This window comes from Macrobrachium nipponense, chromosome 34, assembly GCF_015104395.2.
Source record: "Macrobrachium nipponense isolate FS-2020 chromosome 34, ASM1510439v2, whole genome shotgun sequence".
Lineage (NCBI taxonomy): Eukaryota > Metazoa > Arthropoda > Malacostraca > Decapoda > Palaemonidae > Macrobrachium > Macrobrachium nipponense.
This window is the reverse complement of record NC_061095.1, coordinates 5,038,641-5,061,749: the sequence shown is the minus strand read 5'-3', so window position 1 is coordinate 5,061,749 and position 23,109 is coordinate 5,038,641. Positions and strand designations below refer to the sequence as shown.

The following is a 23,109-nucleotide window of genomic DNA, read 5'->3' as shown; positions in this document are numbered from 1 at the left end:
GCTGGTAGCGATGTTTGGAGCTAACAGACTGCAATCTGATCGAGTTTAAGTCCCCACTCACATTGCAGCTTCTATTAAAGGATGGGGGCCCTAGTAGTAGTAGTAGTAGTAGTATTATGATAATATTATTATTGTGTATTATTGATGGTTAAACATCATAGTGATTCAGGTTATCATCGTCAACATCATTATTAAACCATCATAATATTATTATTTCTATCATTATTATTATTATTATCATTATTATTATTATTATCATTATTATTATGACAATAGTATTACTATTCTATTGTAGTATTTTCTTGTGATTGATTATAAGTATCGATGTATTATGATGATGAAAGGTTATCATCATCAGTGTCATTATTAGTACTAATATATTGTACTATCATCATTATTATTATTACTATTATCATCATTATCATTATTATTATTATTATTATTATTCCCATTGTTATTATTATTACTATTATATTATCATTATTATCATTAGCAATACTCGGTTTCTTATCACAAAAATGTATCGTCTTTTCAGCACACTATTATTACTTATCAATATTATTATTAATAGTATTATTATCATTATTATTACCAGTATTATTCCTATTACTCTTATTAATATCATCATCATTATTACAACAATATGATAACACTTTATTATCGTTTAACACATTCAATTATGGTTTAAGTGCTTGTTATGACTCAAATATTAAAAAAAAATGTGAGTTTGGCAGACATTTTGAATGCTAGCGCGCAAGCGCACCCAACAATTTTTTCAAATTTTCACAAAAAAACTTATAAAGAGTATAGCTTTCATATGAAACTAAGTTTAAATCGATATCTTTCTTAGAAGCAGAGTAATGAATGATAAAACTTTGAGGCCAATTTACTCATTTTTTAAAAAGTGGCATATACGACTCTCTGGTTCTGAGGCCCTCATATATATAGCTGAATCCCACCTTCGGATGGTGGGAAGAGACAGAATAGGTTTTTTGGGAAACTAAATTAAGTAGATGATTACATCTTGGTTCCTCACCTGTTAGCATAGCCGACTTCGTGATTACTGTCACCAAAGTCTGCTTCTGCGTTACTAGAGTTGCCAGCGAGGTAGAGACCTGTAATGCTGGTGCGCTCTAGATGATCTGTCAACGGGGGCGTGACCACAATGTGACTAGACCCATAATGACCATACTTCTGAGGGCACCGAAGCTAAAACCACCACCTGACCTAACCTATCAAAGTTAGTTCCATAACTTCTAGGCTAAAGAAAAGGAACGCGCCTCAAGCGACCAACCCTTCAAAGTTTAAAAGCACTATCCCTTTTCTATAGGATAGGATTCGTGTTGCTTCCTGCCCCCAATAATATATCTACGGATATGTATGGTCCTAGCGACTTACGGATCTGAAATGTCGTCTTCACATCCCGTCGGGAGTGTGAAGCGAACACATAGTTGCTTCGCTAAAGCGTGGCACTCAGGATGTTACTGAGTGTCATGCTCTGTTGAAATGCTTCCGAGGCCGCGCCCTCACCTCTTGAGCATTCATATTAAGAAAAAATCTCAAATCTTTATGCAAACATAATGAATGAGACCTCTTAAAAGAACTCCTTGGCTATAATGCCAGGGTGTTCTTGGACATGAACCAGTCTGGTCTTTTTACGGAACACCGCAGATTGTCGGTAGTGTGAAGCAAACACAGAGTTGCTTCGCTAAAGCGTCTGGCACTCAGGATGTTACTGAGTGTCATGCTCTGTTGAAATGCTTCCGAGGCCGCGCCCTCACCTCTTGAGCATTCATATTAAGAAAAAATCTCAAATCTTTATGCCAACATAATGAATGAGACCTCTTAAAAGAACTCCTTGGCTATAATGCCAGGGTGTTCTTGGACATGAACCAGTCTGGTCTTTTTACGGAACACCGCAGATTGTCCGTTGACCTTGACTTTCTATAGTTTTATCAAGATAAAACTTGAGAGACCCTACAGGGCACAGGACTCTCTAATGCCCTTGCCCAATAATTTGTGCCATACCCTTGGTCTCCAAGCCTTCGGGTCAAGGGTTAGACAGGTTTTCGTTCTTATCAAGAACGGAAGGCTTAGAGGACAGACCGCATTATGTCCTTTAAACCGCCAACCTCTGAAGATGGCCTAAAACCTCACTAAACCCTCTTTGCTGTGGCTAGAGCGGTTAGAATATTAGCCTTTCTGGTCACGTGTATTAAGTTCGCAGAAAGGATAGGTTCGAAATGCTTTTGGCATCAGAAACTCAGACTACGTCTAAGTTCCATGCCGGAACCTTTGATCCAGAGAATTTCAAGATCTCCACAGACCTCAAAGATCGTGAAGCTTTGTTGTTTGACAGAACCGAATCTCTGAGCCTAGAGGCCGTCAACAACATATTTGCATATTCTAAAATAGTTAGGACTTCTAGCTTATCTCATACTTCAGACGGAAAGATAGAACCATAAGGAAATTCACAGAGGTCGAGGTGGAGGAACAGTCATTTCCCTTCACTATCTCCAGAAACGGCCTCCTCCGATTGAACACTGAAAATAGGCAGCACTGCTTTGCCTTGGCCAAGAGACTGCCATTACTCTTGAAGATCTTATCGCTATGTACCGTTGAAGACGAAGGTAGATATTGAATGCAACCTACGTCTTCACAGACGAATCGAGAGAAGGATTCTCAGATTCTGAACCTGTGCTTACAAATGACTGAAAACGCTAACCGCTATTTCATTGCTGTCCGGTGAGAAGTCGTAGTTGCAATGAAAGCGCTTCTTCAGTAATGAAAACACAGGGGAAAGCCGCCTGAAGAACTGCTTCTCATGGCCTGAACATTTGGAAGTAGAGCTGTCAGGTCGGAGAGTAGGCGATGTCTTTTGACATATCTGTTTAATTCGGGTTGAACAATGAACAATTTGTACACCTACGAATATGAGATATTTTAAAGACAAACTCAGATGTCTGCAAACTCATTCGCATTATCGCAGTGCGATGCAGCGGGAGACTTGTACAGACTTCTGTTACCGTGCGGTAAACAGTAAAATGAAAGAGTCTAAGAGATATCTCTGTTGAAAATTCTCACAATATCGAAGGCGATGGAATCTATCGTCACAGCAGTAGATGGTCCTTCATAATTGCGAGAATCCCCGTTAATCAGAGACCTAAGTCCATGATTGTTGGGCAGAGATACGGTTTGGTAGTCAATCAAAGCAGGGGAGAGAGAGAGACATAAACAACCGTGCATCTCGGAGGCCCAGCTGATACTGAGCTGCTATCAGCAGTTCAATACGCAGTAGCTGAGCCGAGCTCCCGCTGACTCGTCATCCTGAGTTTGCCAGGTAATCCATATTCCACAAAGGAATGCGTTCGGCTAGAACCACCGAGCATAAAAGATATGCTCGAGCAATTATATTTAGGCGAAACGAATTTCGGTAAATATAAAAGTTGAAATGGTGTTGTCGTGACAAAACCATAAGAATATAAAATTGAAACAAACTCCTGGGAGGTTGCAGGCAACCCCGAGTTGCAGTTCAATTAGAATACTTCTCGTCTAAGTCGCAATCCGTAGAATAACTAGGATATGCGCCTACTCCTCGGACAATTCAACTGCTTAGTAGAATCATGTTCGCGAGGTTAATATACGTAGTATATTTATAGGATTCTGAACAACGATCTCCATCCTAAATTCTTTCCTTCAAGAAAACAAAATAAGGATTGGAGATCGCCACCTTCGATCTCTATCAAAGAGAGTGAGGAGAAGTCTTCCTCGAAGGAAAGCTTCAATGGTGAACAGAATACTATCTGCTTGAGTTTGCCAGCTACTCCCTTTACGAAGGAATAGGTATGATATTATCGAGCAAAGGAAACTCTCAAGCATGCCTATTTTAAACGAAACAGAATTCGCTAAATACAGAAGCTGAGGTAGTGTTGTCGTAACAATACCTGAAGAGTTGTTCTTACTCCGAAAACTCTTGGAAGGTTGAAGGGAGTGTCAAATAAATACATTAGAACAACAGTTCTTTCGGCTTCTATCCGCAGAGGTAAATACGATATGCGTATATGACTTGACCCATGCATTAGCAAAATGACGCAAAGATAAACTACGTAAGTTATTGTAGTAATTTTGAACCGACCAAATTCTCTACTACATCTTTCCTCGACGAGGAAGAGAGAAAGAAAGGAAAACGACTGTCCACGTTCTAATGAATGAGACTTTTTAAAAGAACTCCTTGACTCTTTGCCAAGACTCTTTGCCAAGAAAAGGGCAGTAATATTCGAATAGAGATCATCAAGAGAACCGAGGATCGAAAAGGACCGTTCAATGTTCTTATGATATTGGACATAAGACTTCCTGGATCTAGTCTACAAGTCTTTTTCTTACTCCCCGGTATGAGCCTCTGAAAATGAATGAGAGCTCTCCGAAGTTTGTTAATGAGTTTATCCGCTTAAACGATAAAAACGTTAAAATCTATGTCAATGAGAAACTACCCATTTATGAGGGGTCCCCCACTTAAATGACAAAACGTTAGTATCTTGACAATGGGGAAACGTCCTGACTTGACAAAAAAACTATTAGCACTTTGCTAATAGGGGAAAACCCTTTAACATGACCGAAAGTCACCCAGGAATCCGAGTATATAATCTTCCCGATTTTCAGAGAAATCGATGAAGAGGAAAAGAGGGATCGAAGAAAAAATTCGGGTATGTCTCTCCGCTAACTCCGATCCTTTTAAAAATTTCTGTAAAGAAATGTCCTGTGGAGAGTCCTGAAAAAACCTCCTCTTGACGAGCGTTTAGAAAGCGTCAAGCGTCCTAAGAAACGTCCTGAACAACAAATAAGACGCCTTCAACAAGTCTTTTCTCTCGCAAAAGCGTCCTGCCGAGCTTCCACCGAAGCGTCCTGGCGAATGTCCTCAAAAGCGTCCTCAAACTAAGCGTCGCCTGCCGAGCGTCCTCAAAAGCGTCCTGGAAAGCGTCCTGCTGAGCGTCCTCAAAAAACGTCCTGCTTAGCTGCGAGCGTGTCTGAGCAGAGAACACCAAGTCTTCTGAACGACGTTTCAGAGAGGATCTCGTTGAGCGCCCTGATGCATGCAAAGCCCGCCAAGAGGCGTCCTGGCAGAGCGACCTTCGCAAACATCTCAATGTGTATGACGAACCGCGTCTTGCGTATGACGTTGAATATTTTCAAGGGACGTCCTCATGCGAGTCTCCATGGAGAACCGCATGCTGCTCCTGAAGTGTGTGAACACTAAAGGAAGACGTATGGCTTTCGTCTTCAAGACGGGCCTTAAAGACCTTCATACCTTCTTAGTAATGCAAAAGAACATCTCCAGAAACGCACTCAGCAAAGGAACGCCGAGCGTCCGAAAGACACCCTCGCAAGGTGCTTGCCGAGCGTCCTGGAGAATGTCTCTACTTATAGGACGTCGAGGCACCCTCCAAAAGCTTCCTCACGTCTAAATTGCCCTTCTTATGCCGAACCAGAGCATAAGTTGTTTGACTGTGCAAAGCAGCTTGCCGGCCGTCAAACTTATCAGCTTGCTTTTTTGAAGCAAAAGCGAAGTTACATAACGTATACGGAGCGCACATGAGAGAGGAGACGAATACTGAGTTTTGCTCCTCCAAAAGGTGGAATCAAGAATGTCCTTGATTACCAAATTCTTTTGGAATGCTAGCGAGGTTGAAACAGCTCTAACTTCATGAGCGTTCACTCGCAGGAGGCTCAAATCTCTTCTGGCAAGATGAATGAGCCTCCTTTAATATGTCCCTTAGGAAAAGAGCCAGTGCATTCTTCGAAAAGGGTAAATGTGGTCTCTTCCTGAGCACCATAAATTACCCGAAGGAGCTCTTACTTCCTTCGTTTATATAAATAAAATTCGAGAGCCCTGACAGGGCATAGGACTCTTTCATCCTCTCGTGACGAGAGAGAGGACGTGAAGCGTCCTCTTCTCTAAAGCTTCTTTAGGGGGCGCGAGTCCTTCCGAGAGCTCCAACCCCTGTGTGGGGAGGACGCCTCGGAGGACGAGAAGCAATCCTTCAAGATTCGTGCACGTGCTCGATCTTCGGCAGCCTGGGAAGCGACAACAGGACCTGCCGAAAGGAAGCCAGATCAGCATAGAAAAACCCGTAACCCTCCTTCGGCTTTTGACATGCCCTCTCCCTGGTTTCCTGGGAGTCCGACAGAGGTCTAGGCCTAGAGGCGTTATGGGGCCGATCTGACGTTCCCTCCTGACGAGAGAGAGGACGTGAAGCGCCCCTCCCCCTTCTCTAAAGCTTCTTAGAGGGCGCGAGTCCTTCCGAGAGCTCCAACCCGTTGCGCGGGGAGGACGCCTCGGAGGACGAGAAGCAATCCTTCAAGATTCGTGCACGTGCACGATCTTTAGCAGCCTGGGAAGCGTCAACAGGGCCTGCCCGAAGGGACGCCAGATCGTTGGGGAGCCCCCGTAACCCTCTTGCGGCTTTCGACATGCCCCTCTCCCTGAGTCCTGGGAGTCCGACAGAGGTCCAGGCCTAGAGGCATTATGGGGCCGATCTGACGCCCCCTCCACAACACAAGGGGCACTACACTTCACAACACTGATTGGAGAGTCTAAGATTACTTGATGTAATCCTCTAGCAAGACACTTCTTCTAGGCCCGTAAGCCATACCACAGGGTTAGGCAAAATAAAATCTACAGGAGTTAGAAGGTTCATTATTTCTAACTTCTGTTTTACTGTGGAGGAAAACTCCTGATTCTAACACGCTCTAAAATGCGTACATGAATCCTCCTTCTTCCGTAATCGCACACATTACACTAATTACATTGAACTTATGCAAAGAAAACATGTAAACGTCATATATACTAAGCGAGTGTCTACCGAAAGTTCCGGTAGCCTCACCTTACCATGCAGACAACAATGTCTGAAACTAGGCTAACTAGCTTCAGACATCAAATGCAATGAAAAAATTTACGATAGCGTATGCCTAGCCACAAATCCAAGTTAATAATCGAAAGAATAATTAGGATACTTAAGCGGCTAATGAAGTTTTCAAAATCCTAGGCGGAGGTCTGTAAACAGTTGTTTACCGACCGGCGACAGAAAAAATATGAATAGAAAATGGGAATAGTTCCTGATATCCGCCTCCCACGGCGGGAATGGGTACTACCACCTGGCCGCCCACTGCTGTGCCTGCCGCGAATTTTTAAATTCTGTCGGACTTCAGAAAATACAGCTATATATATATCTGTCAGGTAAGTTTCATGAACAAACCACCATTTAGCCCAAAATGTAATTTAATTAGAAATCTGAGCCTTTGCAAAGGTTCAGTGGGTCCAGTGACACATTCGGGGAGACAACAGGTAAAACACTTAGTAGTTAAGGTATTCTCTTAGGGTAGTGTCTTCTCTTAGGGTAGTGTCAGTAGATGAACATCCAGAGTCAAGTTGGCAGTCTGTACTCCAACATAAAAAAAAAAAAAAAAAAAAAAAAAAATACAGATGCTCTTAACACCAAAAGAATATGGATGTTAGACAGGAGGGAAAATGAAGAGAACTTCCAAAGACTACTTTCCAGGGTACAAGTTCTAGATGCCTGCCCTTTCTGTATTGGTATCATCAGGTACTGCTCTGCTTCACAAATGCACGCACCTCAATCTGGACCATTACTGCATAAGGAACTCAAGAAAATAATACAGGATGACTGGAACTGGGATGGGGGATGTATTCTAGCCTGTTAGACTGTAACAAGCAAGTCTACAAATACATGCTGGAAAAGGCTGTACATATAGCTATAATGTTGACAAAAGCAGGTATATCATGAAGTGCAGCAGGAGCAAAACCAACAAATGTTTTCCTTCATCATCTCCACCTCTGCTGACAGGGCCAGAGACTCTGGTGAAACCAGAGGGTATGGAACAGTGAACTGATCTGTAATATGTGTAGAAATTCATGTGTGAGGTGTAACGGAAAATCTACTTGATGTGTTGTGCGTACGTATGATCAGAGAGTAACGATCAGATAGATATCGCTGATTCATCAAATGCCCATATGATCGTTGGTGGCGTGGCGTGGGTGATTCAAATGAGTGCCATACATCCTTTCAATTATAAGAGGCCAATCAGCTTAGACCTGTGACCCAAACAAGTTTAGTTTGAAAAGTTAAGAGTCAGTAGGGAATTAGTGGTCGACGGGTCAGGGCGCGTCTTAAAAGACAGTGGTCGGCGCGTGTCGCCTTAAGAGTACCTTCCGGCTATATAATAATCATATAATTAGTAGCATAATATTAGCAACAGGGCCCTGTGTAACTATTAAGGAAAAATACACGTGTTAATTTTATCTTACGCGTTTCATTGTACTGGTAGAACCCTTGTATGATCGAAAATCAGGTCAACAGTACGTAATGGTATTAAAGATAGGGGAGGATGATGGTACTTGAACATAATCCTGTATCCGTCCAAAAGAATTGATACAACCTAGGCTCGATCCCTGACTCTGCCACATTTCCCACATCCCTTCTCATGGCAGCAGAGGAAGGGAACTGCCATCATCAGCGACTCCCTTCCTACTTCTACCCCTTTTCTCCCTTCTTCTACCTTTTATCACTACTTCTACCCCTTTTCTCCCTTCCTACCCATGGCTGCTCTCTTCATTTCTTAGAAGATTGGGCTCTTTGTCTGGGTTTGGGAGAAGCAAATTTCCTTGCAACACCAGATGCCAAAGCAAGGATCAAATAAGTTTTTTTTCATGAATAAAGATTTCTAGAATAACTTACATAATCAAACAAACAATTACTCTGCAAGAATGACAAAACTGACAAGATTTTCAACTTGAGGCAAAATTTTAACTTGCAACTATATGCATATCCTAATCTTTAATTTCCATAATTTTTTTCCTTGAACCATAACATATATACAAACAAATACATATACACACATTTCTCCAAAAAAATCACTGGAGTCCACATACAGTAAAGGAGAACAAACTTGACCTTTACCAAATTTATCTCACAAGTTAACATGGACTATAAATTTTACTCACCAATTGTGCTTTGGTAATTCTCATTAAATCGATTGTAGATAAATCGTTCCACTAAGCTCGTCTTGCCACAGGATATTTGGCCGAGCACCACAACCTTCATATCAACCATTCCACTCATTTTGACCAGATTACAATGTGTTCTGGAATGACAAATGTTACAATATAGTATACTTTACTTTCAGACAAGGGTGCAGTGTGGCTAAGATTGAAAAATGACACAATGATTAAATTTATTAGGTAGTATGTATTACGTATACTAATGATAAGTCTCGGTAAGGTCATTGATGGATTAAAAAATTCTACTAATAGGTTTTGTAATTTTAGTATGCAAAGCCCTGTACTATATGATAATCGTTTGGAATTTTAGTAAAGCCCTGTAAATGATAATAAAATAAAATGATATTGTTAGTATACAATAAAGTTTTGTACATACTTACCTGGCAGATATATACTTAGCTTAGGTCTCTGACGTCACGACAGAAAATTCAAAACTCGCGGCACACGCTACAGGTAGGTCAGGTGATCTACCTTACCCGCCGCTGGGAGGCGGGTGTAAGAACCAGTCCCCCTTTCTTGTCAGGTTATTTTCTTCCACCTGTCTCCTGAGGGGAGGCTGGGCGGGCCATCAATCGTATATATCTGCCAGGTAAGTATGTACAAAACTTTATTGTATACTAACAATATAATTTTTTACATGAACTTCCCTGCCAGATATATACTTAGCTGATTGACACCCTTGGTGGAGGGAAAGAGACACATACTTACTTAGAAAGTGGGGACAACACATGTTAAAGGAATACATAATATAAACCTCTGGTTCTTACTGATTTAGGCAGAAGACTTGATAGTTACTGTCTATTAGTCTGCGTTGCCTAAAGAGTCTCAGCGAGGGCGTGACCTATGGCTGAAGAACTCTTTGGGTCTACCAATGGGAACTGAGTCCACTTACTTGGCAGAATCCAAGCAGGATCTGGTCAATGGGGATCAACCCGCTTACATGCCAGAGCCTATCACTACCAATTGCAAGGAGCCTCAAGCACAACCGATCACCTAACCAAATACTAACATTAGTATACGAAAGAAGGAGCTGCCTCCTGCAACCTCCTTCGTACAACCAAAAAAAAACTCAAACTTAAAACTAACAGGGAAAAAGGATTAAAAAGGATGTGTTTCAGCTCCCTGCCCCAGCACTGAATCCGCCGATACGTAAGGGCCTAGCCCAAAACACTTATCATACGTAATCGATACGTCCCTTAGGTAGTGATTAGAGAAGACTGATTCACACCTCCAAAAAGTGGCCTTCATAAGGTTTTGTAATGACAAATTCTTCTTGAAAGCCCGTACTTCGTGCGCCTTGACTTTCAGAAGGTTAAACTGTTGCTGATTGCAAGAAGTGTGTGCTTCTCTAATAATATTCCTGATAAAGAATGAGTGCGCATTTTTAGATAAGGGCCTACTGGGGTCCCTTACAGAGCACCAGAGATTGCTCTCATTAGCAGCAAGTCTTTTCTTCCTCTGAAGATAATATTTCAGGCTTCTCACCGGGCAAAGAGATCTCTCCTCTTCTGTCCCAACTAAGGAGGATAAGCTTTTGATTTCAAAGCTCCTGGGCCACGGCGAAGAAGGGTTTTCATTCTTGGCTAGGAAAGCCGGAAGAAAAAGAGCAAACCGCGGAGCCTCCTTGGAAAACCTACCTCACCTTCTAGAGCCTGCAGCTCGCTGACCCTCTTCGCTGACGCTAACGCACAGAGAAAAAGAGTCTTCATCGAAAGGTCTCTGAACGAAGCAGCATGGGGAGGTTCGAACCTTGAGGACCTCAGGAAGAGCAGCACGACATCTAGATTCCAGCTAGGCACTAAGGAGGAGGTTCTTTTAACCGTTTCAAACGATCTGATTAAATCATGGAGGTCCTTGTCCTCAGATATGTTTAATCCTCTATGACGAAAAACTGAGGAAAGCATGCTCCTGCTATCCCTTGATGGTGGAGACAACCAACCCGCATTTTTCCCTCAGGAAGATAAGGAAATCTGCAATCTGCGTCACAGAGGTACTGGAGGAGGAAACTTTATGAGTCCTGCACCAGCGTCGAAAAACATCCCACTTCGACTGGTAGACTCTAGATGTGGAAGGTCTACGTGCATTGGCAATAGCCCTTGCAGACTTTGCCGAAAAGCCCTTAGCTCTGACGAGACTCTTGATAGTCTGAATCCAGTCAGACTGAGAGCCGGGAGAGGTTTTTGTGAAACCTGTCGAAGTGGGGCTGTTTGAGCAGATCGACTCTTAGAGGTAGGGATCTTGGGACATCCACCAGCCATTCCAGTACCTCTGTGAACCAGTCGTGGGTGGGCCAGAACGGAGCTATCAACGTCATCCTTGTTCCCTCTGACGCTGCGAATTTCCTTAACGTTTCCCCTATAATCTTGAAAGGCGGGAACGCGTAAAGATCCAGATTCCTCCAATCCATCAGGAAATGCATCTATTGCCACTGCTCTTGGGTCTGCAATAGGGGAGCAGTATAGATCTATCCTCTCCTCGCATTCCTGGAGGTCGCAAATAGATCGAGATGGGGCCTGCCCCACGTCCTCCACAGCTCCTGGCATATACGTTTCGCCGCGTGTAGAGTCCACTCTGAGGGAAGGACTTGATTCCTTCTGCTTAGCAGATCCGCTCTGACATTTCTTTCTCCCTGTACGAACCTGGTGAGAAGCCTTATGTTCCTTTCCTCTGAGCCACCAGAGGAGCGATCTCGCTGTCTCGTACAGGGAGAAAGAGTGAGTCCCCCCGTTTCCGAATGTAAGCCAGGGCTGTAGTGTTGTCGGAGTTGATCTGAACATATTTCCCTTTTACGAGGGGTTCGAGGTCTTGAGAGCTAACCAAATCGCTGTTAGCTCCTTCTTGTTGATGTGCCAGGACACCTGATCCCCCATCCAGGTGCCTGACACTTCTCTCGACCCGAGAGTAGCTCCCCAATCTTTGTCCGAAGCGTCTGCATACAACACTAGGTTGGGGTCCGAACCTGCAAGGAAAGGCCTTCCTTGAACAATAGAGGGTCTAGCCACCAACGTAGATCCTCCTTTATCTCTTGCGAAATCTTGAACGCAAAGTCCATACCTTGAGATTTCCGATCCCAGTTCCTCGTCAGGAAGAACTGTAGGGGTCTGAGGTGCAACCTTCCTAGAGAAACGAATTGCTCCAGCGAGGAGAGTGTCCCAAACGACTCATCCACTCCCCGCTGTGCATACATCTTTCTCTAGAAAGATTGCTACCTTCTCCAAACCTCGGGTTATCCTCTCTGGGGACGGATACGCCCGAAAAACCTGAGAAGCCATCAGAAATCCCCAGATAGATACGCTCTTGACTGGGATTAGCTGTGACTTCTCGAAATTCACTAGCAAACTCAGAGAAGCTGCTAGCTCCAACGTCACTCGTAAGTCCTCCAGACATTTCTCCTTGGATTTGGCCCTGATAAGCCAATCGTCCAAGTAGAGGAAAATCCTCACTCCCTCGAGATGAAGCCACTGGGCAACGTTCTTCATCAGTCCTGTGAATACTTGGGGGGGGGCCGTGGAAAGGCGAAGCTAGGGCCCTGAACTGAAAAACGTTCCCTCCCCACATGAATCTGAGAAATTTGCGAGAAGAAGGATGGATCGGTACATGGAAGTAAGCGTCCTGAAGGTCCAGCGACACCATCCAGTCCCCGGGACGAAGAGCTGCTAAGACTGATGACGTCGTCTCCATAGCGAACTTCCTCTTCTTCACAAAGACATTCAGGGCGCTCACGTCCAGAACCGGTCTCCATCCTCCTGAGTTCTTGGGAACTAGGAACAGACGGTTGCAGAACCCACTGAAAGAGGGTCCTGAACCATCTCTATTGCCTCTTCTCTAACATCAGCTCTACCGCTAGAGCGGAGGGCTTGATTCATTAGTGGGGGTCTTTGTATTTGGCCACCAGTTGCCCTTGGAGTGGTGGTCAAGGGTGGTTTCTCGAGATGAAAGGGAAATGAGGTACCCCCTCTTGATGATCGCGAGGGACCAGTTGTCCGCCCCTTTACGTTTCGTGCCCAGACTCTGCAAAGTTCAGAAGTCTGGCACCCACAGTTGTCTGGAGGACACACGAACTACTTCTTGGCCCTAATAGACCGGGAGAAGGTCCTTCCTCTTCTAGGTGGTCTCGAACCTCTGGAGGAAGAAGAGCGAGACGAAGGTCCTCCTCGAAAGGGTTCTTGCCTACTTTGAGCCTCTTTCTTCGTCTTCTGCTGAAACGAAGGTTTCGGAATTCTAGCCGAGCGAGCTAGCATATCCTGCGTCGCTTTTGCTGATAACGAGCTGGAGATATCATTAATAGTCTTCTTGGGGAAGAGTTGCGGAAAGCTGTGAATACAGCAAGGAAGCTCTCTGTGCGTGAGAAACGCCTTGGTAAGAAAAGAGCAGAAAACGGCCTCTTCTTTACCACTCCTGACCCAAAAAGTGAAGCAATTTCCCCGGAACCGTCTCTCTCACTGCCTGTCCATGCAAGACAGAACTGCGTGGAGGTCTTCAGGCGAAAGAGTGTCTTGCTCTTGAGTCCTCTTAGCCAACACTCCAAGGGTCCAGTCAAGAAAGTTAAAAACTTCTAAGACTCGGAACATTCCCTTCAGAAGGTGATCCAACTCGCTCATACCCCACGTCGTCTTCGCAGAATTCAGCGCCGAGCGACGTGCGGAATCAACCAACGAAGAGAAGTCCGAGTCTGCAGATGAGGGAAGAGTTAGACCGCAAGGGGCTCCTCCTGACTCGTACCAGAACCCCATCTTACCCGTCAGCTTGGAGGGGGAAAGAAAAAAACTGTCTTGCCTTTCTCTTCTTTTGAAAGCAACCAGTCGTCAAAGTTCTTCAGAGCCTTCTTCATAACACTGTAGGCTTCATCTTAACGACTGAAGACTTCTTAGCCGTATTGGTCGTTGAAAATAAGGAGGACGGAGGAGACGGAGGAGCAACGGCCGAAAGAGACTCCCAAAATCTTGCAAGAGGAGGTCTGTAAGTCTCTTATACGAAGAAACCGAAGCATACTTGGGCAAATCTTCCTCCGAATCACCAACAAATTCTTCCGAAGAATGACGTCTAGAAGCTCTACTGCCGGAGGAGAGCTAATCCTTGGAAGAGCGCCTGTTCGGAGAGACGCCTACTAGGCGAGCGCCTACTGGAAGAAAAACCACTGGGAGAGCGCTTACACGGGGAGCGCCTACCAGGAGAGCGCCTCCCAGGAGAGAGCCTACTAGGAGAGCGCCTAGTTGGAGAGCGCCTACTAGGAGAGCGCCTACTTTGAGAGCGCCTACTTGGGGAGCGCCTGCAGGAGAGCGCCTACTTGGGGAGCGCCTACTATGGAGAGCGCCTACAAGTGGAGGCCCGTCTGTCGGGAAACAGATTCTAACTCCACAGAAGAGCGTCTGGATAAGGGAGAGCGCCTATCAGGCTCTCTGCGCCTGCTAGGCTCTTGGCGCCTGCCATCCTCAATACGCCTGCCAGGCTCTTGATGCTATTGAGCTCAAAACCCCTGCCAGGCTCTTGACGCCTGCCACAGGGGAGAGAAAACATCCACAGATGAATCCCTGTCAGAAGCGCCGGCGCTTACAAGGCTCTGAGCGCCTATCCAATCGGGAGAGTGATCTAACGGAGGAGAAAACTTCCGTTGCCGCCTACCAGGCTCTTGGCGCCTACTAGGCTCTTGACGCCTACTAGGCTGACGAGCGTCCGTCAAAAGGAGAGTGGCCACCAGGCGAAGAACTCTTCCTTCGCTCCTGACGAAAACGAGGCTCTTGACGTCTGTCAAGCTCTTGACGCCTAACTGAAGAGGAGCGGAAATCCTGAGGAGAGAGCCTGTCTGGCTCCTTACGCCTTACATGCTCACAACTCTTGCTGGGAAGAGAGGAGAGCCTACTCGGAGAAAGATCCCGAGCTCCAGCCTGCACTTCTGACCTCCTACTAACAGGCTCAAAAGCTTTCTAGCCATAGGAGAATTAGCCGAAGGAACGTTCTTAGACTTCTTCACCAGAAGTGAGGCGTCCTTCCGACGATGAGAAGTCCCGGCAATAGACTCCGCTAAAGCCGCAATCTGCGCCTGCAGACCCGCCAGGATAGCGCAGGAGATCTCTTAAACTCCTCTACAGGGGACGAAGTCCGAGAGCGAACAGGAGAAGCGTAACCGGTCGAAATCTTGGTTCTCTTGCGTTCCACTTCTGGCTCTTCCGCGAAGGATTCGGGGCTGGAAGGAAGGGCGCAAGGATCCTTCCAGGGCCTCTTGAGAGGGCGAGACGACTCCGAGGCGCTCCATCTACGCTGAGGAGAAGGCGACGAAGATGACGAGAAGCACTGGCGCAATAACTCCTTCTTGGTTCGATCCAAGGCAGCCTGGGTAACGAGCAACAGGAACTACCGAGGGGACGCCTGACCGGTGGGGGTTCTCCCTAACCTTCCTGCGGCTTTTCGACCTTTCCTCCTCCACTGGGTCTGGGAGTCTGGAAGAGGTCTAGGCCTGGAAGCGTTAGTGAGCCGGTCAGATGCACCCTCCACTGCACTAGGGGCACTGCACTGATCACTTGCACTATCATCACTCTTACCTTGTCGAGAGCGAGCGAGGCTCTCCTTACTCCTGATCGAGGCTCTCCCAGAAGCAACTTCCGAAAACGAATCTTCGGGTTCAAAGCTGGGCCCAGGGGCTGAACTGGAGAAGGAACTACTTCTACTACAGGATTCTCAGCGTCAACTTCACTCACCCTCGATCTACTAGAACTCTTTGAAGAAGCCTTGCGCACCCTATCCTTCCTCATCCAAATTCTCACACTCTTTGCAAGGGTTAATAAAAGAGCATTCATTCCCTCTACAAGACGCACATACCGAGAGGATCTAATGCAGCTTTAGGAAGCCTAACTTTACATTCCTTCTCTGAACAAACCCTAAATAAACTAGGTTTCTTAACTTCAGAATCATCCATGATTATAGATATGTAAGAGAAATCCAAAAGAAAAATCCAAAAACAGTCCAAAAAGCGTATGCCAAGCCAACAAACAAAGGGTACTTCACCAAAATCCAAATCGTCGGCAACGAGAACGAATTTTTAACTATCGTAAGGACTGAACAACAGGTGTTGTCCAGCCGGCGACAGAAAATAATCTGGACAAGAAAGGGGGACTGGTTCTTACACCCGCCTCCCAGCGGCGGGTAAGGTAGATCACCTGACCTACCTGTAGCGTGGTGCCGAGAGTTTGAATTTTCTGTCGTGACGTCAGAGACCTAAGCTAAGTATATATCTGGCAGGGAAGTTCATGTACAAAAACTTAAATTCCCAAATATTAGTACAATAAAAAAAATTGTACAGTATTAACCTGCACATCCTAAGGAAGCTCAGAATTAAATACTTGTTGAATACCTATACATTAGATAAATCCAAAGGAACATAACTCTGCTATATTTGAAATGCACAGAATAAATCAACAAAATCAATCATGGAAATTATATTTCTTCTTATATCTCTTTATCAGTAAGTACAGAACAGATTTCCTCAATGCACTTTTGGAGGGAGGACATAATAAAATGCAAATACGTACTGTACTAGTTCTTAAAAAACAAAACCTATTTATTTTTATACAAACCCATCAACCTATTTGCCTACATTTGCAGTTTCAGATATCCCCAGATATGTGAAACCATACTTCTCTCTAAGAGACAGAGGTATGGTACTCAAAAAATGTACGCGTAAAATGGAACCATAGGTCACTAACAACCACCTCCTATACATTGTAGTTTAGAAATGAGGCAGCAAGTTTTAAGCATTTAGGAGTACAGAGAATATATGAAAAAAATTCAAATTTTAAATTTTTTTATTTCTCCTATGGATATAAAACAAATTTCTGGGCTCAGCCGTGTCGCTCCCGTGAAATGTGTCTGCTTTAGCACTATTTCTAGTAAAATATTGCTTTAATACCAGAGAACTGCTAAATTGGACATGTCAGAAGCCTCTGACTCGCTCACCTATATAAAAGGTGTCGGTATAAAACTGGGGCGAGTGTTAAACACTACCACAGCAACCCCTCCAAACAAAATCCCTTTTTTATGTAAGAACATTTCTAAGTGAGAGCTGGAAAATGTTGCTGAAGCTTGTTAACAAGGGAGGCAACTGGTAGTAGGGAGGTGGGGGAGGGGTGGGGGGAGTTCCAAATTCATCTGCTATAAACAGCATCAGGGGCCATGTGGGGTGGTTGAAATAGCATTTTGATAAAAGGGTCTGGTTTCAAGATTAGATACAGTATTTGCTCCTATAGGAATACAAACCATAGCCATTTATGTAGGACACACTACTTACATGGAAGGATAGCTTCACAACTGACAAACAAGCTGAATCTTTGTCCAGATATGTCATCCCTAGTCATGAGAATGAGTAAGGAGACCACCAACTTGGATTAGGTATCTAGGCCACCTAGCCAAGCCAAAGTGAAATGTGTTGGCGTTACCCAAATAGGACCAGGAACACAAGATGGAAAGACAGCCAACACATAAGTCACATATGGGTGCTGATGATAGTTTTATCACACCATCTCCAATGTTAAACAAGAGAGTAGAGGGAGTCCCACTTTATAAATCAAAGCACAAACTTAGTGAGGTCTTGCTTAAACTAGACAACAGCTTCACAAAACCAGAGAGAAAGGGCATCTTCTAGCCTTTTCTTGTGGCTGCCAGTATTTATATAAAGATAAGTGCCATTGCTCAGGCTTAAGAAGTTGGACTCTATTAAGATATCATAACAAGGCTACCACCAAGCACAAAAGTATCTCACCTGGATCACCACCAACAAAGTCCCAAAGTGAGGGAATCAAGAAGCCCAAATCTCTTGTCAGATATTGAGGGGTCCTGAGTTTTAAGACACACTCGGGAACAACAGAGTGAAAGAGCTTCTCAACCTTTCTAGTGTTAAACAAGATATGATAGGCCATAAAACTCACTGACTAGCTTCTCTAAGGCAAAGGCTAGTACTAGAAAAATGGTCTTGAGAATGAAATCTAGATGTCTAAAGTCTATGGAGGCCAAAACCCCTGTAGTAAGACTTTTTAGAGTTCCTAATGAGCAGGGACAACTCTACAAAGAAAACAGATCCATGTCCTTCAGTCAAAAGACCTGGCTCAAAACAGCCTTTCATAACAGAGATGAAATGGAGCTTGTCTTGACGAAGGTGAACAAGGCCATCAGTGATCTGCTGAGAAGTAGCACTAATCAAAGCAAGACCCCATCTACAACAAACCAATCACAGAAGATGCCCCACTTTCACAGATACACAGTAGCTAAAGACCTTAAGAGGCAACTAGGCATCTCCTGCACAGTCCTACAAAAAAAAAAACCTGTAAATGGCACCCTCCAGGGCAGACCAGGGAACTGAACAGAGGAGTAGAACACCAGGAACTTCCTGCTCATCCATGAGGCTATCAGGTTGATAGCCACTGTTCTCCATAGCAAAAAGAAAAAAAAACCTGCAGACATGCATGTATGTAAAGATCACTTTACTTCCACTACCTGCACCTAAAAGCTTGCTGGTCTGCCAGAATATTCCTTCTAAAGAATGTACCAGACCAACAGCTGGTGGCACGGTGAATCATCCACTAGGGCATTTGCATCACCAACTGAAATAAAAGAAGATTGTTCCTAGTTTGTATAAGTATGCCATTACACTCTGTTATCACTCATCAATACTCAGTGACCCACCACACTATCTCGGAATGCTTGCAGGGTTAGCAATGCCTAATGTATTTCCAAGTTGACAAGCAGATGAAGGTCATTCTCTTTCCACACACAGTGCTGACAAAAGCATGCATGCCGAGCTGTCCCCAGGTGAGACAGTGATGCATGCTTGTGGACTCCTTACATTGCTTCATCAATGGCTTTATCGGCACACTAACAAACATTTTCACTTCGTATTCAAAACAATCTGTCTTCCTTCCTTTCTTTAACTCCAGAGTAGCAGTCAGGCTACGCAAGGTGCTACTCCCTCTGTTCTCCCTTTTAACAAAGGGGGAGGGGAGTTGATAAAGTTATTATCTGAACTAACCAATTTATGACTGACCACAAATACTATCTGCCTTCTGACCACCTTCTGACCTGTTCCCCTATCTTTAGGGCAGCACTTGGCTTTCCAAAGTTTTTCCACAATGGAAGTTCAGATATATCTCACTCTGGCTCAGGGCCCTATCAATCTTGGATCTCTATGCCAGATTGTACAGGTTACAAGAGTCATTTCTTTGCTCATGATCATAACCAGGAGCATGGCATTATCTAGTGAATATTCACATTGCAGTCAGTCAAGACTATTTTCCCACCTAAGGAGAGTGTCTCCTACATAAATGGTGATTGTTTCTATTCCCCTAGGAATATAAACCAGAGCTGTTTATCACAATCACACCTCCACCACCCTGAATATTCCTTGATGCCAAAGGAAAATGTGCTTGATGATGACAGGTGAGTGGTACTTTAAAAAATTGTTTCCAGCTTGCACTCAGTAATACTCCTACATGAAAGGATATGGTCTGTATTCCTTGGAAAATATATATTGCTTTATCGGGGTAACTGAAGAGTAAAAACTGTTATGTGGGATACCGAGCCCAAAGTTAAGTAAGATACTTGTAGTTTGTCAGGTAGAACTTTGGTAGGATTTCAGTAAGGGTGACAGCAGTACTGTACCTGGTGGCAAGGGTTCAACAAGGTAGCCTTTTGCAGGTTGAGGTTTGAGGGCTATGTCCCACCTAGGTAGGGATGCATGTACAATACTAGGTTAGGTTGAGTAAGTTAACGTTACAGTATTAATCATTAAGTGGCTTACAGTTGATTACTCTACAGAACTATGGTATAACTCTGCATGGAGGATTACCTTGGAAATTGAGTTTTTCTACAGCATTTTGGTTGCTTATCAAGAATTTACTGTTATTTTTTGTCAGTTGACTGTAATTAACCTGAAAATTAATTAATATGTTATTGCATTCTGACCATCCTGGAATGCTAACACACACGTGCAGTGTAATAGGGGAGCTTTTGGTACAGAGTGGAGTTTTCTTCAGCAGGGAGGGTTTGGGGGGATAGCCAACTAGGTTAGGTTTGGTTAATAGCTTTCTACTGTAGTTCATTTTATAATACCTAGGTTTCCTTAGCCAATCCCTTCTTCAACATATGGCTCCCTTATGACTTGCCCATGCGTAGAACCATTCCATAACAAAAAACATGTCCGGTCTTTCTCCGAGTGTTTTCCCCAAACCAAAACCCCACATTCCCAAAGGGTCCCCGACCATGTTGGCTAAAGATGTGAGGTTAATACCTAATAGGTAGTTGAACGACAATAAACAACACCAACTCCACCAAACCACACTAAAAGTAATAGGAAAAATTCACATGAAATACATTTTAAGCGGCGCAATTGGGTAGAATTACCTACTCATCCCTTCCAGCTTTTTGTTTGCATTAACTAGCCTAAGCTATTAGGCTACTTGAACAAAAATATAGGTATTAGGGTAGAACACCACGGCAGGCCAACCCTCATCACGGTGGACGGGTCTTATTCACTCGATATTTAATTGCTGAAACAAGAATACAATTGCAACTCTAAGCATACCATTTAAAAGACTGAAGTTTCAGTCACATAATGTGATAGTATACGAAAGCCCCATATGAACTAAAATAAGCATGTGAGCTCTTCGTAAAATATGTTTTCAAGGCAGTTTTGAAATCCAATATGGTGGCTATGTTTTGCATGGAAGGTTCTGATCAGTGACGGCCACCATCTTTCCCCAGCACTCATTTGAACAATGTTAGCGTATATATGTAACGTTTATTGATCTTACTCAAGATTGCAGTTGTAATCAGCACAATAAAACAACATTTTGTTGCCTATATTAGTGAAAGTATGAAACTTGTTATTCCCGGGGTTATGGTTGGAACTGAATTCATTCTTACCTTGTAATTTCGGTGTTTTGATCCTTACTGCCATCACAACTGAAACTCCACAGTGCTTATTTGACTGTAATTATACACATTTTGGTCTTAATTCACTCCACAGTGCACTTGAACCACAGCTTCTAAGCACTCACTCCGCAAACACAGTTACAAGCAGCAGACGACAACACTGATTATGAGATGCAAAGCTTTATTCCCTTAATTGTTTACTTTACTCAATATTTAGTTTAACTTTACTTCAAAATGTTTATTTAATTCATGTCTATTATCCCTTTTTGTTTTTTGCAAACCCAAATTAACCCCCAAAATTACAAATGTTTCGGATGTATACTTACGAGCAGACGACGTGAGGAAAAATGACTCATCGTTGCCAATCTAGTGGAGCGTCATACATACGCCGATGCATTTACAAACTGTTTCGATGAATTCTAGTTGTCATAGTAATGCATGTAATGATAAAATTGCTGTAATATGTACGTATAATATAATACAAATAGATACGCTAATTTCACTTATTTCCCCGGTTTTGTGTAAGTCTTATACCTAGTTTGGAGGGTAAAACACATACCAATTGACAACACTGATAAACAATTGAAGAGCGCAACGCCGCAAAGAATGCCGTAGTCCCCTTGAATAAGTGCTGGTAAGAAAGGTTGGTTTAACGATTGTTGTGATGAAAGTGCCCCAGCGTCTATGGGTACAAGTGGTGTGCAGATTTAGCACAGGAAATGGGAAGTTTGTTGACACAAGCGACTCCGTAAACATCAAGATGGCGTCAATCTTCGAAACATTTTTAGTTGTAAGTAAAAATTTCTAAAGCGTTTGGTGAGATTTCCACTGCCGTAGACCACCCTTTTCCCCAAAAACTACCCTCTGTTTAAATCTTAAAATTTGGCCTTAATTTCTAACTTTGGAGAAAATACTTACTTCGAAAGGAGAGTAGAGGTCTTTAGCTCCGTTTCTCACCAACAACAAGTCGCGACTGATGCCCATCTCCGGTGTCAGGACGCGTTATAATGTACTTTTTCGGAGGGTGGCAAGCGTTGAATGTAGGTGGCCTGTTTGGCCTGCTGTGATGTTTTACCCTAATCATGATATACAACTTGGGTAGACAGAGCCACCCTATGCATCCTAGTGGCTAATTTGGGGAGGGATTAACCTAATTTACATCTAGCCTATGGTTTTGTCTTTCATAAAAATATCCCAAAATGCAAACAGGAAATGGATGAGCAAGATAGCTAGAGTTTACATGGCAAACAAACAATAGCCTATGGATGTTACTAAGCTAGGTTAAATCTGTGCTACCTAGGCTAGTACCTAGTAGTATAAAATGAACGCTTTGTCTACTTTCATTTCCTGAAATGTGAGATGATAGGTTTATGCATACTAGCTTACCCCTACTACCTAGTAGCCTATACCTAGTAGTAGGTAGCTAGTACAAGGCTATTTTACCTAATTTTACCTACCTTAAGCTACGAGGGAACCAACGAAATTAGATCTTTTAATCACAACATATTCACATTGAAACTTAAGACACCGTTAAATCAGACACTTGAATAATTAACACAATTGCTTTCACAAAATACTAACTTCCCATAGTAACCACTGACTCATCTTTAAGGCGATCTACTATCCAATGTTTACATCTGATACAGCGCTGCCACATTTCGTCACACCGCTCTGTCAAACGCACATGTTACCTCCCATATTACGTAATACCCTCTCAATCTCTTTGTTGCTGACTAAACCCACAAACTATATTTTCACTTCCTTGTCAGAGTCACAGACTTGGATGAGAATCCAAAAATCTGTTCTTTTATTTCCAAACTCTAGTTATTTTTCTTGTCATCCAAGGAATAGTGGAACAAATTATGGTTTAGTAATAAAAACCTGGTTAATTAAGTACAACGCAGTATACCTACTTCGAAAGAACTTTTGCTCGGCAACTTCTTCAAATTACCTTCCGTAAGTTCACAGCTTACAATATAAAAATTCCGATGACAAAGAAACTTTTAAAATCCATTCCCAGTTCTCATAGAAGTTAGTTTTCATAATGAAAAACGGCAATTTCCAAAACCCAGGATGGTAAAACTTTCAAAACAACGATTGTATCCTACACGAGGGTT

At 43.5% G+C, this 23,109-nt stretch overlaps 1 protein-coding gene across 1 annotated transcript in view; it reads right to left on the bottom strand.

The window, feature by feature from the left end:
• Positions 1-22,635, bottom strand: part of LOC135207857 (ras-related protein Rab-24-like) — a 107,718-nt gene extending 85,083 nt beyond the window's left edge. The window contains 2 exon segments of the mRNA XM_064239725.1: positions 9,020-9,159; positions 22,450-22,635. Of these exon segments, the coding sequence (XP_064095795.1) occupies positions 9,020-9,137 (118 nt within the window). The 5' untranslated portion in view covers positions 9,138-9,159; positions 22,450-22,635.
• Positions 22,636-23,109: the final 474 nt, after the last annotated feature.